Source organism: Myotis yumanensis, unplaced genomic scaffold (genome assembly GCF_028538775.1).
Source record: "Myotis yumanensis isolate MYYU_CA2020_CCGP unplaced genomic scaffold, mMyoYum1.0.hap1 SCAF_2, whole genome shotgun sequence".
In the NCBI taxonomy this organism is placed as follows: domain Eukaryota; kingdom Metazoa; phylum Chordata; class Mammalia; order Chiroptera; family Vespertilionidae; genus Myotis; species Myotis yumanensis.
Window position 1 is genome coordinate 89,268,344 of NW_027223753.1, and position 16,010 is coordinate 89,284,353.

Genomic DNA, 16,010 nt, shown 5'->3' on the forward strand with positions numbered 1-16,010 from the left:
AGGGCCTTTGCATTCGCTGTTTGCTTTGCCTGGAATACCCTTCTTTCCTGATATGCACATGACTCATACTTTTGAAGTATTTGCTCAAATATAGCCACTTAGTGTGGCTTATTTTAAAATGGCAAACTTACTTCTCCCAGGCATTCTCTCTTCTCTGCAATATTTCTCTCCACAGAATTTGTCACCTGCTGATATACTATTTTTACTTATTCTGTTTAATGTTTTATCTTATTAAAATGTAAACTACCTGAGGGTAGTAATTTTTGACTGTTTTGTTTTGTGGGGTTTTTTTAGTGCTGTATTTTCAGCACCTAAAATACTCAAATATTTGATGAATGAATGAACATGCCAAATGGTCAAACATGAAATAGCTTATAAACTGAGAGACCCTAAGCTCAGAAAAGGATATTAAAGATGAAGAGTGCCTTACAAATGATCATAAATGCACACAGAACCAAGTTGTAGTAAATGATTACATCAACAGCCAGGTGAATTTTCCCACAAGTGAAACTCCTTTTATGAAAACCCTGGCATTTTAATCATCAGACTTCAGATGGGTCTTTGGCATGTACAAGCAAAGCAAAACTCGGCCCAAGTTTATCCAAAGTGCCTTCACACTTACGTAAAGGTTGTAGACATTCATTACATTTAAATATTTACGATGCTTCAAAAAACATACCAGAGGAGAAAAAACATATAGAACTAAAATTGTACAAAGTTCTTCATTAAAATAGCTTAAATAAATTCTCTGTCAATACCAGAGTCAGTGACTGGATCTGGACAACAGAGATTAGAGCTTTTTACAAAACTACATGAGAACACTTGAATCAGTCTTCATAGACATTGCCATAATAACCATTTGGTTAAAATCAATATCCACCTTCCAGATGCAACTTAGATAAGGCAAGAAAAGTAACTGAGCCCTAGCCAGTTTGGCTCAGTGAATAGGGCGTTGGCCTGCAAACTGAAGAGTCCCAGGTTAGATTCCGTTCAAGGGCACATGCCTGGGTTGTGGGCTCAATCCCCAGTAGGGGCATGGAGGTGGCAGCCAATCAATGAGTCTCTCTCATCATTAATGTTTCTATCTCTGCCTCTCCCTTTCTCTCTGAAATCAATAAGAATATTTTTTTAAAAAATAACGGATGGAAAATTACTATACATAATATAGTTCCGATTCTATTTGCCCTTTTTTGTCTTAGCTGTCTTCTCCTTTCTTTTTTTCACGTGTTTAGGAATTTTGTTCTTTCTTTTCTCTCTCTGGGCTTCCTTGACCATCTTTTTTCTTTCCTGTAAAACAAAAATTTAAAAAAAAATCTGTGAAATACAGACAGAAGAAAAAAAATATTTACTTGGATAAGTTCAGAGCTGTTTTCCTACGAATCAAATTTCAAATATCACTTACTATTAATTCAATCACGAGGGAAAATATTATTTAAACAAAAGAAATTTTAATTTTTTTCCCTGAAGTTAGCAGTTTTTAAAGCAGCAGGAAGCACTTTTTTAAAAGTCAATGTTTTCTTTTTATAAGCAAATTCCATTCATACTATTCACAATGATACAATTAGTTATAAAGATATATGTAAAAGGATAAAAAGAAGAGTAACATTAGAAAATAAAAATGAGCCCTAGCTGGTTTGGCTCAGTGAACAGAGCGTTGGCCTGTGGACCAAACATGGGTTCAATTCTGGTCAAGGGCACATACCCTAGTTGCAGGCTCCTCCCCGGCCCAGGCCCTGGTCAGGGCACATGCAGAAGGCAACCAATCGTTGTGTTTCTCTCACATCGATATTTCTTTGTCGTTCCCTCTCTTTTCCACTCTCTCTACAAATCAATGGAAAAATATCCTCAGGTGAGGATTAAATAAATAAATAAAATAAAAATAATTATAGTTTGGTGGTGGAATTTGAGATGAAATTGTCTTAAAGGTATCCTAATAGAAATTTGAAGACTGCCAAACACAAATATCCATGAGGATGTTATTAAATGTTTGCAACTACTTTTCTTTGCAATTTTCATATGCTAACAGAAATAAAAGTTAGAAGGAGACAAAATATTTATTTCCAGTAGACAGAGAGAGAAAAATGTATTAACAGCCAGTTGGGTATGTCTCTCAGAAGTCTTAAAATCCATACTTTATAAAGTTTCAGGATTAAGCTAAGAATGAAGAGTAATAGTTACACAGTTGTCATGCATTATTCAACCATGAGTGTCTCTTCTGTCTGTGGCCAGGGTTGGTAGAAACAGCCTTTCCAAGTTTGGAAACTTGTGGCTGTAAATCCCCCCTGAAATGGATCCTCAATATGTCATCATGAGGCAACTCCAGCATCATTTGTACTTCAAGTTAATGACAATAATTTCTACTCAATGTACTGAATTCAGTGTGTCCTTTCCTTAGACCTGTGGTCGCCAACCAGTGGCCTGTGGACCAATGCTGGTCCGTGAGGTCCGAAAGGTTGGCAACCGCTGGTTTAAGGAAACCTTTGGAGCAGCGGTCGCCAACCGGTGGCCCGCGGACCAATGCTGGTCCATGAGGTCTGAAAGGTTGGCGACCACTGCCCTAGACAGTGCCCAAGCTCCCAACAGAAGCCCAATCTCTAGATAATGTTACAACCAAAATCAGTTCATGCTTAGGAACTGAAAATATAATTAGAGGTACTTACTGACCAACAATGTTTTCTGCCACCATAATCTAAATACTTGAGTGAAGAGTAATGAGTGGCTATGCTGCCATGTTAAAGAACAAGGGAATTTTCATTCTTGACTAACCTTTTTATCAACTTCAAGATCAGTGGTAGGTTTCTTGGAGCAGGCATGGTCTCCCTGCTCTTCAGAACCTGCATCAGAACACTCAGAGCTTCCACCATCTTCTGAATCAGAACAATGCTTTTCCTTAACCTGATTTTCTAGGAGTGCAGGGACCTTGAAAATATTACAGAACCATTTATTCTAAACCAATCAGTTATCTATTGTTATCAGATCTGTTAATGCTAGAATTCAGATTTTAACTTTGCGGATATTCTTTGAAAAACAAAAGCCTGTACTAAAAACATCAAAACAACAGAATCAAAGTGAGAGAGGAAGCCTGGAAGTACCATTCCAATAAGGCTCAAGAACATACCCCCACGTACAAACTGGGGCTTTAATGGATGACCCAGAGAAACAACATAACTGTTTCACTTCAGAAAAGGAGTACTGGGTTATAACACTGTTAGTGCAGGTTTGTTTACACCAGCATGACCACAAACACGTGAGCTATGTGTTGCACTATGATGTTATGTCAGTAGGCAACAGGAACTTTCCAGCTCTCTTATAATCTTACTAGAGGCCTGGTACCCGAAATTCATGCACAGGGGGAGGGGGAAATCCCTCAGCCTGGCCTGTACCCTCTCCAATCCAGGACCTCTCAGGGGATGTCTGGCTGCCTCTCGCAATCCGGGACCACTGGCTCCTAACCACTCGCTTGCTTGCTTGCTTGCTTGCCTGCCTGCCTGCCTGCCTGCCCCTAACCACCTCTGCCTGCCTGATCACCCCTAACCACCTCTGCCTGCCTGCCTGATTGCCACTAACTGCTCCCCTACTGGCCTAATTGCCCCTAACTGCTCCCCTGCTGGAATGATTGCCCCTAATCACCTCTGCCTTGCCTCGCACCCAGGACCCAGGATTCCCTCCTCTGGCCGGCCGCAGGCACCCAGGACCTGGGCCAGCCACAGCCACAGGGGACCGTGGGCGGGCCGCTTCGCCTGGGCCACAGCCGCAGGCACTGGCACCTGGGACCGCGGGGTGGGCGGCTTGTCCCTCTCCCGGGCCGCAGCTGCAGGCGCTGGCACCCAGGACCGCAGGGCAGGTGGCTTGTCCCTCTCCCAGGCCACAGCCTGGCTGGTCCCCATTCCTCTCTTGTGAGCTCATTTGTGCCTGGCTGGTCCCCATTCCTCTCTCCCCAGTGTTGAGTGTCTGAGCCGTTATGGCATGATGACCATTTGCATATTAGCACTTTATAATATAGGACAGGGCCACAATCATATATGTGGTAATGACAGAAATACAGAGAGAAGTAAAAAATACTTATTTGAATAACTTTATAGCTGTTTTCCTATGAATCAAATTTGAAGGACAATTATTATTAATCTGATCAAGAGGGAATATGACATTTAAACAAAAGAAATTTTCTTTTCCCCCCCTGAAGTTTAGCTTTTAAAGCAGCAGGAAGCACTTTCTTAAAAGAGGTTTTCTTTTTATAAGGAAAAAAGAAACATTTTAAAGTCAATTCCTCCCATAAAAGACAAAGTAAATTTTCAGAGCAAACTGTGATCTTTCATGCTTAAGGCTTTAATTAAGACATTAAATGAAATAAGAACTACTTTTATAATTGCTTAAAGTAGAATTAATCCCTGTCTTTCTAAAATATAAAACAAAACAAGACTGAAAAAAACACTGCAGGAATCCAGCACTATCCGACTGCTAAACTCCTGAGATTGCTCTTCATACATACTTTTAATAAGCTAGTTGTAAAAAGATCAACAAGCACATGACTATCATTAATCACTTCACAAAGGAAGACCAGGATACAAAAAGGATCAATGCCTCAGCTATAACAACAAGACAAGTAAGAGGCAGAATGAAAAATAAACCATAAATTTCACTATTTCAGTCATATAGTTAAAAAGAATGAACACAAAAAGGGCATTCTGAAAATGCTCGTAGACTTTGAAAGTATATATACGAATAACTATATCACTGTTAATTTAATTCTAATAATACTTTACATTAAATGTTATACCCTTTAACAGAATTTTCACATAAATAAATAGCAACACATATTCTTTTTACCTTCTGAACGCCTGACAAATCTTTCTTCAGTCCTGTGACGGTTTGGTATAGAATCTTGCAACCACAAAGAAAAAAAAATTAACATAAAACCAGACAATGAAATAACACACTCCAATATTAAAAAGCAACACTGTAGGCTAAATGATATATTGTGGGATTATAAAAAGGTGCCTAAAATTTATCTCATAGTAAAGAGAAAGTGTATAGCATGGGTGTTATTCTTGTCTACCAAGCATACAGGCATCAGCAAATTCGAGCCCACAGCCCAAATCCAACAGATAGACTAATGGTTTCTACTAATGAACATTCAAAATCAATTTGATGATGGCACACTCTAACTTTGAATCTCAATGAAATGAAATGTATTCTCCTTTCCAATGTAACTCCATTTTTCTTTCATTAGTAGACCTTGGATCATGGAAAGCTGTATTCAAATTTTTTTTTTTTTAAATATGGAACGCTTCATGAATTTGCGTGTCATCCTTGCACAGGGGCCATGCTAATCTTCTCTGTATCATTCCAATTTTAGTATATGTGCTGCTGAAGCGAGCACTGTATTCAATTATTAAAGTGCTTTTTATTTCATCAATAAAAATTTGGAGGAAAATTTTTCTCTCTTTTTATATAATGACCTACATAGTAGCCTCAATTTTGCTTCTTTGCCTGCAAAGCGTAAAATATTTATTATCTGGCCCTTTAATAGAAAAAATTTCCAGACCCTGAAATATATACAGAATTTTAATGGATCCAGTATAATACCATTTATATCCTAGACTTTTATACAAATCTTCCTTCTGCAATTACAGTCTGTTGGACTCATTCAACTGTATCATTTTCTTTCATAAACACCAATGTATTTCCTTTACATCCAATGTGCCCAAAGGACGTGTTAATGCAATTAGCCATCTCACTAGATCAGAAGCCAACATTCGAGATTGCAGGTTGGGGAAGGTAGCTTTCTTTGTAAACTTGTTTGCTACATATAAACCCAGCTACTCACATTGTCTTGTTGGGCATTCATGGCCATGTCCTCTTCCTTCAATTTCATCATTATATCCAAATCCCTCTCATAATTTTTTACTTCATTCAAAGTCCTAGGAATATATGCTCGCTTAAACACCTAACAAACACAGAGGGAAAATAAAATTGAAACTGCCATTCACATACTTCTCACATTTGCTCAGCATCCTTACTCCCATCAAGTCATAAAAAAAATTCATCCTCATCATCTAAAACACCAGTTCTCAGCCAGGCCGCCTGCACAGGCAGGTATAGCACGTGCTGTGTGCTATGCCAAAAGTAATTTGTTACCAATGACAAAAGACTGAATATGATTTAAGGTTACCCTTAGAATAATACTTCTCTCTCCTCGTTTGCATTCCACAAAGTTTTTCTGAGTTGGAGAGAAAGGAATGTAATTGCCTGGCTGTGCCTTGTGTTCTGACACAGGAACATTATCCACTCTGTGCTACAGTGAAAAAAGGTTTAGAACTGCTGATAAACATAGAGTACCTTGTAGTCATCCAGCACCCTAATAGCTGTGAGAATTAAAACATAAAATAAAATAAAGCCTACTATGGATCATCTTCACAAAAAATATATTGATCCCCAAGATTAAAATAATTTTCTTTTTTAACAAACATAAATATTTAAATTCTAATTACTACTGGAATCAACATTTAAATTATTTATAAATCCACATTTGCGCCCTAGCCCGTTTGGCTCAGTGGATAGAGCACCGGCCTGTGGACTGAAGGGCTCCGGGTTTAATTCCGGTCAAGGGCACATGCCAGGGTTGCAGGCTTGATCCCCAGTAGGGGGCGTGCAGGAGGCAGCTGATCAATGATTCTCTCTTATCATTGATATTTCTCTCCCTCTTCCTTCCTCTCTGAAATAAAAATATATTTAAAAAATAAGTAAATAAAATAAAAGTCCACATTTGCAAACTAAATCAGCTTTTCCTTCTTGAATCAGATACTTCAATAGGTTCTTTAAAATGTTTTCCACCGAGGGTTTCTGCTGGCTGCGCTTGGGCTCCTGGCCACGTGCTGTTCTCCGCAAGTCTGGGCTTCTTCGTCCGAAGTACGCCATGTGGTGAAATGGATGCACTTGTTCCACGTGGAGCACAACGGCTGTCTTGAGAGTATTTGAGAAAATGCCGGTCCTTAGGATGCTGCAGCGAGTTATGGGCCAGATGCTGAGCCCCGCCTGTGGCTCTAGGGCAGCTGCCCTGCCCGGCCGGGTCCTGGCCACCTCCCCTTGGCAAATTCCAGCAAATGCCAACTGCCACTCTGCTTCTCTATCTGAAACAGACCGGCCACGGATCTTAATTACAGGGGGTCTTGGCCAGCTTGGAGTGGGGCTTGCTAAGTTGTTAAGGAAACAATTTGGGAAGGACAATGTGATTTTGTCTGACATAAAAAAACCCTCCGACCAGGTGTTCCATAGTGGCCCATTTATTCATTCTGACGTTCTGGATTACAAGCATCTTCGAGAGATAGTGGTAAACCACCGTATCACCTGGCTGATCCACTATAGCGCTGTGCTCAGTGCTGTCGGAGAAGCAAACGTACCCTTGGCAAAAGCGGTAAATATCACAGGAGTGCATAATGTTCTGGATGTTGCCTTGGAACACAATTTGCGATTGTTTGTGCCCAGCACGATCGGAGCTTTCGGACCTACTTCTCCCCGGGACCCAACCCCTGATCTCTGCATTCAGAGACCCAGGACGATCTACGGGGTGTCCAAGGTCCACGCCGAGCTCATGGGAGAATATTACTATCACCGGTATGGGTTAGATTTCCGATGCCTGAGATATCCTGGCATCATTTCGGCTGACTCCGAACCTGGAGGAGGAACAACTGACTACGCAGTCCAGATTTTCCACGATGCAATCAAGAATGGCAAATTTGAGTGCAACCTGAAACCCAGCACGAGGCTCCCGATGATGTACATTGATGACTGCCTCAGGGCCACCCTGGAATTCATGGAGGCCCCGACAGAGTCCCTCTCTAGTCGGACTTACAACATCAATGCCATGAGCTTCTGCCCCGAGGAGCTGGCCCAGGAGGTTCTTAAGCACATACCAGAATTCCAGATCACGTACAACGTGGATTCTGTTCGACAGGCCATAGCGGATAGTTGGCCGATGAACTTCGATGACAGCAATGCCCGTAAGGACTGGGGATGGAAACATTATTTTGACCTTCCACAGCTGGTGATGACAATGTTGAGCTTCATTGGTTCCCATAGTAGAGTTGCCAAAGCTAAATGAAGGACTCGGAAGGAAGAGCTTGTGTATCCTGGACAGCTTTCCAGGGAAGACCATAATGACCCCAAGGTCATAAAACCAAGGACCTAGTGTATCCAGAGCTGAGGCCTAATTAAACTAAGTTCATATTGAATTGCTGGATGGAGAATTGAGTTGGCTTTAGCATTTTCAAAATATTGCTCTGGTGGTTGAACTTCTAAATCTTTGCTGTGTACCTAAACGTGTCCAAACACTCATATCACAGAATGAATACTTAAGTCATAATAATTTCCATTTCCTTAAATAAGATGAAATGACTATTTCTGGGAAGGTGGAAGTATGTGACACTTTGTGTTTAATTAAATTCAATTTAAATATAAAAAATAAAATAAAATAAAATAAAATGTTTTCCACCTAGGACATTGGGCTAATGGGCTGCTGAGTGGAATTATGTAATGAACTGCTTATTTATTAAAATCAAGTTCATGCCTTAACAATATTTTTTAAAAGACCTCAAAGTACAAGTGTTTCCTAAGGCTATGAACAGATGATAAGTCTTACCTCTTCATCGACATGATCTTGGTTGGACCTTTCCTCCTTGGTCCTTTGGGATGCTATTTCCATGGCCTTGGAAAGAAAAATTATTACTTTCCTTCACATTCAACCTACAGAAGATACATCCATTTCCCAATTTTAGTATAAATCTGTTTTAATCTTTCTCAGTAGCACCTCTTCACATTTCTAAAAAAAAGGACTTGGTGTCCTCTAGTGGTCAGTTTAGCTCTCCGTGTTAGACCTCACCAAAACGGTTGCCATCAACCCAAAAGTAACAGAATAAGTCAAACTTGTCTAACTTCAGGGAATCCCTAGCCCCTTCCTCAAAAGTAATATTACTTTTACTAATTTTTAAACAATTAGGAAAAATACCTACGAAAGGAAAACAGAGAACCAAAGAATGAAAGAACCATTCCTTAGCTCTTGAGCAGCCAATGAAGGGAGTCACTGAGAAAGCGAATTGTCCTCTAATTTGAGATGTGGCGCCAATGCCACTGCAGCATAAACCACCACAGAAAGCAATCTGAACAATGACTGACACTGAAAATGTGACAAAGATTCTACAGGATTCTTTTGGCTTGTGAAACTGTAAAACTGAAATTTGTTCTCTATCTATTTAGAATATACAGAAAAAAGGAAAGAATAGCGGTTCTAGGTGGCTTTTTGTTTTAAGGTCAGACACTGAAATCAGTGTTATAGGATTTAGGAATAAAAATGATGTGATACTTATTCATTCAATTAATATATGTGATTACTTACAATTACCAGGTACTGATTAGGTACTGGCAATACAGAAATAAAACTCCTGCCTGGCCAGTGTTGCTCAGTGGTTGAGCATTGACCCATGAACAAAGAGGTCATAGTTTAATTCCCAGTCAGAGCACATGCCCAGATTGTGGGCTCAATCCCCGGTAGGGGGCATACAGAAGTCAGCCAATAGAAGATTCTCTCTCATCATTGATGTTTCTCTACCTCTCCCTCTCCCTTCCTCTCTCTCTGAAATCAATAAAAACATACTAAAAAAAAAAAAAAAGAAGACTAAAATCCCTGTCCTTCAGGAGTCTGTAGTCTAAGTAGAGAGTGACAAAATAAATTTTTAAAAAAACTTTATATATGAACTGATACAGTGGGACTACTTCAATTATAGTTACACTAGGGGCCCAGTGCACGAATTCGTGCACATTGAAAGGAACTATGGGCCGCGAGGCTGTGGTGGGCATCAGGGCAGGTCCTAGCCCATCCTCCGTGCCCCCGCTTGGCTCCTTCCACCGCGGCCCCCTGTCCCCTGTCTGCCAGCAGCCCCACTCCTGCCGCTGCTACCACATGCCAGCTACGGGTATGAGCAGGGCTGGCGCCAGCAGTGGGTGCAAGCAGGGCAGTCGCCGGCAGTGGGTGCGACAGGTGACTGCCAGCCCTGATCGGCCCTCAGGAGCAGGGGGAAGTGGAGAAGCCCTGAGGGGCGATCAGGGCCGGCGCTGGGCACCAGCAATGGGTGCAAGCAGGGCCGGTGCGAAGTGTGAGCGCCGGGTGGGAGCAAAGAATTTTCAGTAAACACCAGACGCTCGCCCTGATGACAGTAACTGGCGTCCCCTTCCTCCCCCCCCCACCCCCCCCAGTTCACCTGCTCCACCATCCCGCTGCAGCCGATGCCTGCCATGTTCTGGGCACTGCCGCCGACACCCGCTATGTTCCACACGCGCCCCCTGGGGGTCAGCGCATGTCACAGCAACTGGTTGTTTGGCCATTTGGCCTATTTGCATATTAGGGCTTTATACATATAGATAATATGAAAATACAGTTAGCCCTCCATATCTGTGTATCTGTATTCTCTTGATCCACCCACTGTTGGATTGAAAATATTTGAGCCCTGGCTAGTGCAACTCAGTTGAATGTCGTCCAGTGCACAAAAAGGTTGCAGGTTTGATCCCCAGTCAGGGCACATACGGTATGTTTTTATTTCTTTGTTTCTCTATAAAGTTGTTCCCTTGTAAAGCTGTTGTTAATGTTTTTCTTCTGACAGAAGAAAATATAAAGAACTCTTTTAACTAAAAAATAATCTGATTAAAAAAACATACAAAAGACTTTACTAGACATGTCTCCAAAGAAGATATACAAATGGCGAACAAGTATATAAAAAGATGCTGAACATCATTAGAGAAATTCACATCAAAACTTTGTGACACCACCACACACTCATCAGGAGAGCTACTCAATAACAAGTGTTTGTGAGGATGTGAAAAAATCAGAACCCTTGCACAATGGCACATTGTTGATGTAACTGTAAAATGGTACAATCACTGAGAAAAACAGTATGACTGTTACTCAAAAAATTACACGCAGAATTACCATATGATCCAGTAATTCCACTTTTGGGTATACATGTAAATGAATTGAAAACAGGGTCTTGAAGAGATATTTGTACACCCATGTTCACAGCAGCAGTATTCACAACAGCCAAAAGGTGGAAGCAACCCGTGTTCATAGGTGGATGAATGGATAAACAAAATGTGCTACTTACATAAATGGAATTATTACTCAGTCTTCAAAGGGAAAAGAATTCTGACACATCCTACACCACAAATGAACTTTGAGGACATTATGCTAAGTGAAATAAATCAGCCAGAAAAAGACAAATAGTGTATGATTCTACTTATATGAGTAGTCAACATCATAGACAGACAGCAGAATGAGCTGGGAAGAGAAATGGGGAGTTAATGTTTAATGAATACTGAGTTTTGCTTCAAAAGACAAAAAAATTCTGTGGATGGATGGTGGATAGTAGTTGCACAACAATGTGAATGTACTTAATGCCACTGAACTGTACACTTAAAAATGGTTAAAATGGTCAATTTTATGCTTTGTATATTTTACCACAATTTAAAAATTTTTGTGATTCAGAAAGGCCTATGAGAAACAAAGGAAAGGAATTAATGACCAAAAGCTAACAACAGGTTTCTTACTAAATTTCCATAACTTTGACAATTGATGTAATCTTGCCTAATGATTAAAGTCAAGAAACCTCGCTTTACCACTGGCTTTTTACTATACTTCTGATTCTCCATATATGAAATCAGAAGAAAAAGGTCTCAGGAAACTGTCAAATGAACAAAAATTATGCAGAGCAATTTAAGTCCTCAGAAGTGCCATAAATGCAAATTACTACTGCTATTTTCTATTTTCCCCCTTAACCCATCTCACCTTTGAGAGATAAGCATCCATGTTCTCCTGTGTAACTGATGGGTCTGTGACAAATTCAAAGAGCTCCCGCACAGTCATCACAGCAACGTTGTGCTTCAAAAAGAAATCTGTCAGAAGAAAAATGTTAACAGCTTTACAAGAGAACAACTTTATAGAGAAACAAAGAAATAAAAACATACCATCTGCCAGCTACTGGCGTTAAGTATCACTGCATCAAACCATTCAGTGCCAAAATTTTATATCAACACTGTAACAGAGTATAGAACCAACACACACAAACAAGCTGGGAGAAAACTGCAATTTCCACTCACCATTGACATTGGCACAATCTTTTCTCAAGAACTCCAAGGCATGTGGGTGGTCATGCTCCACAGACTGAGAAACGTCAATGATGTACACACCCCCACCACTGTACCTGCGGGCCACACAAGCAGGAATGTGAGAAACACCAGTGATGTGCACACTTCCACTATGGTGACGTGAGGGCTCAATTCAATGACTAAGGTCACCAAAGGCAGGAAACAAATCCTATACTGTGACCATGTGGAAGCCACCTTTAAAACATTAGAATTTAGTATGACATTTTGGAATTGGAATTTTATTTTTTTAAAGGACACGAAACTACTTATGGGAGGCACCTAAGGGACAAAACATACTCACAGCATGTTAAATTCACTGAGATCTGCATGGACCAGTCTGGCATCCTGATACATTATCCTCATGTACTGAATGACCTGCAGGTACAACTCACGAGCCTTGGATTCTGATAACTGGATGTTTTTCAAGAGGGGTGCTGGCCTTTAATAAGAATAAAATAAACAATGAAGATAAACTGATGGGACCAAGTTTTCATGCTTTATACTACATTTATTACAGGCACTTCTCTTCTACAACTCATTACTGAACAACCTGGCTCACTGCAGATGTTCCTTTCCAGAAACTTGTCAATAAACAGGTACTGTATAAAATAGTCGTCAAAAATGTATTATAAATTAATGCACTAATGCAATGGAAAAGAGTCATAAAAAATATTCCAAGATTAAACTAATTCAAAGCAATTAAAAATATAATTCTGAACATGTAATTATTAGGCCATCCACATACTCACATGTCATCTTTACCAATGAAACCCATGACAAGAACATGACTTCGTAGCAGGATAGGTTCTGGGCATGGGATCCCTGCTGTGTTCAGCCTGTGATATTAAAACAGATAAAAGGACAAATGAAAAGGCTAAATACAGCATCTGAAACAACTACAACAACTATAGTACACAAGATTAATATTGCTGTTAGGAAACAGCACCAGGGTCTTCCAATTATATTACTGTATTTCAAAAACTGTAAGACACTAATGATTTTAAGTGGCACCATCATGCACCATCAAGAATGACAAAACACTGGCAATTCAACAACAACATCCCATAGCCTCTAACACCCAATCCAATTCCAAAGATGTTAAACTGTGAAAAAAATGTGAGTCTTAAGAGTTGATGAAATATAGCAGGTATGTCTGCGATGATTTTTCAAGCTGATTAGCCTGAGCAATGATCAGTAAAAACAGTTGGACTCATACCTAATAGCTAACTGAGCACACCCAAATTTCAGAAGGGTTTTCAAAACAATCATTAATACCTGCTTAATACTAAAATAGCCAGCATATGTCACTTATGTACAGCAGATAAGAAGATATCAACTCAGAGACTATATAAATGTGTCCAAAATTGGGCTGAAAAAAGGAAACTGATAAAGAGTTTTGGGCCTAACAAAACTGTCAAAAACTCTAATACCTATTTAAAAATGACCCATCATTCTCACAATCTAATTAAGTCACTTGCCTGCTTAAGATCCTGTAACAGCTCCTTATCTTCCTCAGTATCAATTCTAAAAGTTTTCACATGGTTTCTAAGGCTCTTTACATGACCCAGACAAGATACAGTGGCTCTTACTTGTCTAACTTCCCTCAGTAGATCTTATGGACCTGAACAGCCCCAGCATGTCCCTAGATTTAGACAGAACCACTGGGATCTGCTGGTGGGAAAGAACCACAGTCAATGTGCAGGGCACAGCACAGACACCCCCATTCACCTGATCAAGTTCCTCATTTCTTTTTCTGCCCAAGTTTTCACCATCTTTCTGGGGTTTCCTTTACAATAGCCATGACGAAATCTTGAACAAGAAAACAATTTGTTATTTAAATTATCCCGTTCTAGTTTTTATTTTTTTAGGATATAGAAATTAAGCTAACTGAAGAAAAAAATCTGAGCTCACCTGAATTCCCCACTTACATACTTATCCCGATCTTTGAACACCAAAATAGAAGTTTTATAAATTTTGATTGCTCTGCTCTCTCCATTTGTTGTGCTGGCATGGTATACATTAGCCTATTTTAAGTCAAAACCAAATAAAATTAAGTTTGTGTTAAATAACTACAAACAGTATTTTACTTTTTCAATCTATTTGATTCTATGTTCAAAAGTCAAATGAACTGAAATAATAGGCATAAGGAACACCATCTTTGAATATATGAATTAAATCATAAACCATCATACCAAAAGACAGTAAATATATCTCCAATTACATATATAGTAAAATCTAACTTAAATACATGTGAGAAGCGATTTGAAACATTTTTATATCTCAAGCATGTGGAAAATACATGAAGACATTCTCACATCACATGATTTATAAATTGATTTTTACTAAGAACTGCTTCCTATCTATGAGTTGCTAATTTAAAAACACATTTGTTTTTCTGCATACCCATATACAAAGAAAAAAATGAGAAAGACATTAGCTGAGTACAGAAATTAGACCACAACCCTTTGCCCCATTAGTACTACTTGATTAGGACTCAGGCCTGCAGTAACTTGACCATCTAACTGTACTGCTCAATACAGCTAGTTGGACTCACGATACATTAGAGTAATGGCATGAAAAGGCAAAATTATGTGCATAATTTCCTACCGTTTGATAAATATTAATAAAGCCATTTTTAGAAACACAGATTAAACTACCTTGACTTGTATATAGAAACTGACTTTCTTTTTAAAGGAACATTTTATTTACAAAATGCCTTAATTTCATTTCTTATCTGAAATAAGAAAACTAACATGAACACATTCAGGCATCCAAAGAAAAGCTCACTTCTTTTCCTGTGCTAATGCAGCCATTTATCTCTGATATGATTCCTCTAGTCAACATCTTGAATAATATCATTCGTGTTCTGGGATCCAACACCTAAAAAGAAATGCCAAAAACGGAAGTTCAGAAAGATGGTACCAATTATTTCTCATTCAAGAATCTGACAATTAATAAACTGAAGAACCTAACTGTACCATGGTTGGCTAAATGAGAGTTGCTATTATGGTACTTTCATTCACTCTAATTTTTAGTAAAGAGAATGGGAGGTGGAGGCCACAGGAACCATGGAGACAATAAACCAAAGAGACAATAAACTTGTTCATTCGGTCATAGAAATCAAAGGCTACCAAGTCCAAGCGAAGCAGAAATAGACTCCAGACCATTTGCTAATAGAAACATAAAGCAAACTACATAAGAAACTTTACATTTTCTAGTTTTACCACATTAAAAAATGTCCAAGATAACAGGTAAAATTAGTTTTATACACTGTTTTTAATCCAATACATCTAAAACACTATCATTTCAACATGATTTATAGGACTATAAATATAATCAATATTTTAAAACTTAGTGATTTAACATTCTGTAACCCTAAGTCTTAGAAATCTGGTGTGTATTTCCGTTTATGGCATGTCTTATTCAAACCTGCAACATTCCAAGTGCTCAGTGGCCACTCTATTTGAACCAGGGGTCAGCATCCTACAGCTAATGAGTGAAATTCAGGTGGCAGCCTATTTCTCTACAGCCTGCAAACTAAGAATGGTTTTTATATTTTAAAATACTTGTTGAAAAAAAAAAAAGAATTGTGAGCCATGTCTAAAGTATTTATTCTTTAGTACTTGATCGTCAACCTATGAACCAGGAGGTCATGGTTCGATTCCCAGTCAGGACATATGCTGGGGTTGTGGGCTCAATCCCCAGTGGGTGCCATGCAGGAGGCAGCCAATCAATGATTCTCTCTCATCACTGTTGCTTCTATCTCTCTCCCTCTCCCTTCTTCTCTAAAATCAATAAAAATATTTTAAAACACGTTGTAT

At 39.3% G+C, this 16,010-nt stretch overlaps 2 protein-coding genes and 1 non-coding gene across 5 annotated transcripts in view; 1 reads left to right on the forward strand and 2 right to left on the reverse strand.

The window, feature by feature from the left end:
• Positions 1–489: 489 nt before the first annotated feature.
• RIOK1 (RIO kinase 1) overlaps positions 490–16,010 on the reverse strand; it is a 43,076-nt gene continuing 27,555 nt past the window's right edge. For all 3 annotated transcript variants that reach the window (XM_070405773.1, XM_070405774.1, XM_070405775.1), the window contains 12 exons: positions 14,977–15,069; positions 14,101–14,213; positions 13,918–13,998; positions 12,939–13,025; positions 12,491–12,628; positions 12,142–12,245; positions 11,831–11,937; positions 8,639–8,704; positions 5,828–5,947; positions 4,828–4,881; positions 2,767–2,919; positions 490–1,287 (listed from right to left, as the gene is read on the reverse strand). In XM_070405773.1, the coding sequence (XP_070261874.1) occupies positions 1,177–1,287; positions 2,767–2,919; positions 4,828–4,881; positions 5,828–5,947; positions 8,639–8,704; positions 11,831–11,937; positions 12,142–12,245; positions 12,491–12,628; positions 12,939–13,025; positions 13,918–13,998; positions 14,101–14,213; positions 14,977–15,069 (1,227 nt within the window). In that variant the 3' untranslated portion in view covers positions 490–1,176. The remainder of the gene's footprint in view (positions 1,288–2,766; positions 2,920–4,827; positions 4,882–5,827; positions 5,948–8,638; positions 8,705–11,830; positions 11,938–12,141; positions 12,246–12,490; positions 12,629–12,938; positions 13,026–13,917; positions 13,999–14,100; positions 14,214–14,976; positions 15,070–16,010) is intronic.
• On the reverse strand, positions 5,274–5,380 carry LOC139004498 (U6 spliceosomal RNA). The gene has a single exon (XR_011470380.1). It is a non-coding gene; the product is annotated as a U6 spliceosomal RNA (small nuclear RNA).
• Positions 6,983–8,101, forward strand: LOC139004405 (L-threonine 3-dehydrogenase, mitochondrial-like). The gene has a single exon (XM_070407327.1). The coding sequence runs from the start codon at positions 6,983–6,985 to the stop codon at positions 8,099–8,101; it is 1,119 nt and encodes a 372-aa protein (XP_070263428.1).